The sequence below is a fragment of the Galeopterus variegatus genome, unplaced genomic scaffold (genome assembly GCF_000696425.1).
Source record: "Galeopterus variegatus unplaced genomic scaffold, G_variegatus-3.0.2 Scaffold7770, whole genome shotgun sequence".
Taxonomy (NCBI): domain Eukaryota; kingdom Metazoa; phylum Chordata; class Mammalia; order Dermoptera; family Cynocephalidae; genus Galeopterus; species Galeopterus variegatus.
Genome location: NW_007733881.1, coordinates 57,831 through 60,730, shown reverse-complemented (window position 1 = coordinate 60,730; position 2,900 = coordinate 57,831). Strand labels below are relative to the sequence as shown.

Genomic DNA, 2,900 nt, shown 5'->3' with positions numbered 1-2,900 from the left:
TCTGTGTTCTTCAAGTGACCTAGCTTCTGTCTAACATGCCCATTCTCAGAACATCTGGCAGGTGCCAGGGACGGTAAGGCTGCCTTTCTACAGCTTTTACTGGCAAACATAGCTGTGAAGGCATTTGCTTTTTGATGGCAGAGTAACAAAGGTTCTGATGTCTGCTCCATGGGTATTAAGAGGCAGGGCACAGAGATGTTTTGCTGCCATGGATTGCATCTGTGGCAGTGTGGTCCTGAAGCTGATCCTAAGCTCAACAGGAGGAGTTGTCCCAGGCAAGCACTTAGAGAAAGACTTACTGATTGTGGCAGAAACAGAAGTTCCTTTAATGGGACAACTCTGAGATATTCTGGGACCCTTTCCTGGAAGCTCAGTGCAGACTACAGACTTCTCCAGTCCTTCCAATACCAAAACCCCTGTATTAATAAGTTCCTTTCTGCTTAACTAGCTAGAATGATTTCTGATATTTGCAAATGAATCCTGATAAGCTTTTATACAGGAATAGCCTCCTAAGCGGTACAAGGATCTTCACCGTATTGTTTTTGTACTAAGTTAAATCCAAAACAAGCTAAATGTCCATCAACAGAAGAGTGGCTAAATAAATCAGTGTATTATGTCGCCTTAAAAAAGAATGAATTATTTCTGCAAATACTGACATTTAAAGATGTCTCTGACATGATCCTTCACTCAGCAAGTATTAATTGTGTTTCTACTATGATATGACTATGTGCAAGCCACTGTTCTAGAGAAGAGATACAATAGCAAGCAAAAACCGCTGCCCTCATGGACCTTACATTCCAATGATAAAATGAAATGAATGTCAGAATAATGTGTGGTGCAATCCAATTTATAAAACACACTCTCTCTCTACACACACACACACACACACACACACACACACACACACACACACACACTTATATGTGTTAAAAAAAAATCTAGAAGGGTACACAGCAAACCATAAACAGTGGTTATTTCTGGGGCTCTTTCAATACCTGTTGTATTGGAGAGACAGCATCAGCTGGAGCAGTCCTTACTAGTATTCCAGTTAAGGGACTTCTCGGGGTCTTTGGGACAGAAATATTCTGTCCAGATCCACCTACCAAGAAAAGAGATGAGANTTTATTTTTTCTTTTGTTGCCTGTGCTTTTGGAATCTTCTTCATAAAGTCTTTGCCCAATAGTACTTCCTGAAGTGTTTTCCCTATGTTTTCTTTTAGTAGTTTTATAGTTTCAGGTCTTATATATAAGTCTTTAATTCATTCACAGTTGGTTTTGGTATATGGCAAGAGATACGGGTCTAGTTTCATTCTGTCCAGTTTTCCCAGCACTGTTTATTTTTTATTTATTTAAAAAAAAGATGACTGGTAAGGGGATCCTCACCCTTGACTTGGTGTTGTCAGCACCACGCTCTCCTGAGTGAGTCACAGGCTGGCCCTCCAGCACCATTTATTGAAGAAGCAGTTCTTTCCCGAATGTATGTTCCTGTTGCCCTTCTCAAATATCAGTTGGCTCTAAGTATGAGAGTTGATTTCTGGATTCTCCATTCTGTTCTATTGATCCAAGTGTCTGTTTTTATGCCAGTACCATGTTGTTTTGGTTATTACAGCTTTGTAGAACAATTTGAAGTCAGGTAGTGTTATGCCTCTGGCTTTCTTATTTATTTATTTTTTTTGCTCAGGATTGCTTTGGCTATTTGTGGTCTTTTGCTGTTCCATATGAATGTTAGGATTGTTATTCCTATTTCTGTGATGTCATTGGTATTTTCAGGGGGATCACACTGAATCTGTAGATCACTTTGGGTCATATGGACATTTTCACAATGTTAATTCTTCTAATCCAAGAGCACGGAGTGTCTTTCCATCTTTTTGTGTCCTCTGTAATTTCTTTCAACAGTGATTTGTAGTTCCCATTGTAGAGATCTTTCACTTCCTTGGTTAAATTGATTCCTGGGTTTTGTTTTTGGATTTTTTTTTTTTGGAAACTAGTGCAAATAGGCTTGCTTTCTTGATTTTCCTGCTAGGTTTTTATTGGAGTATAGAAACATGAGATTTTTGCATTCTGATTTTGTATCCTGCAACTTTACTGAAAACATTTATAAGCTCTAAAAGTTTTTCAGCAGAGTCTTTGGATTTTTCTATATATAGGATCATGTCATCTCCAAACAGGGACAGTTTGACTTTGTCTTTTCCAATCTGGATGTCCTTTATTTCTTTCTCTTGCCTGATTGCTCTGGCTAGAACTTCCAATACTATGTTAAATAGTAGTAATGAGAGTGGACATCTTTGTCCTGTTCCTGTTCTTAAGGGAAAACCTGAAAGCTTTTGGCAGTGGGTTTGTCGCATATGGCTTTTATTGTGTTGAAATACTTTCCTTCTATGCCTAATTTGCTAATCATTAAGCAATGTTGCATTTTGTCAAATGCTTTTTCTGCATCTATTGAGATAATCATATGGTTTCTGTCCTTGATTTTGCTGATGTGGTGTATCACAATGACTTGTGTATGTTGAACCATCCTAGCATCCCTGGGATGAATCCCACTTGATCATGGTATATGTATAATTTTTTTTCTTTTTTTGGTATGTTGCTGAATTCTGATTGCAAATATTTTCCTTTTTTTTTTTTTTTGTCTTTTTTCGTGACCGGCAACGGATCGCAACCCTCAGTGTCGCACCCGTACCGGACCGGGACCGGCCACGGGATCGCAACCCTCGGTGTTGCTCCCGCCCCTCGCTCAGCCAGTGAGCGGCCGGTCTGTATGTGGGATCCGAACCCTCGGCGGGAGCGCCACCGCACTTCCCAAGCGGCACACTATAGCAGTGCGCCACCGGGCCGGCCCTGACTGCAAATACTTTGTAGAGGTTTTTTGCATCTATGTTCATCAGAGATATTGGCCTGTAG

At 40.1% G+C, this 2,900-nt stretch overlaps 1 protein-coding gene across 1 annotated transcript in view; it reads right to left on the bottom strand.

The window, feature by feature from the left end:
* The window catches only part of LOC103607847 (cytospin-B-like), a gene marked incomplete at its 5' end in the record, with an annotated part of 81,345 nt that overhangs the window by 23,111 nt on the left and 55,334 nt on the right, over positions 1 to 2,900 (bottom strand). Inside the window, one exon of the mRNA XM_008592314.1 lies at positions 996 to 1,099. Coding sequence (XP_008590536.1) covers positions 996 to 1,099 — 104 coding nt within the window. The remainder of the gene's footprint in view (positions 1 to 995; positions 1,100 to 2,900) is intronic.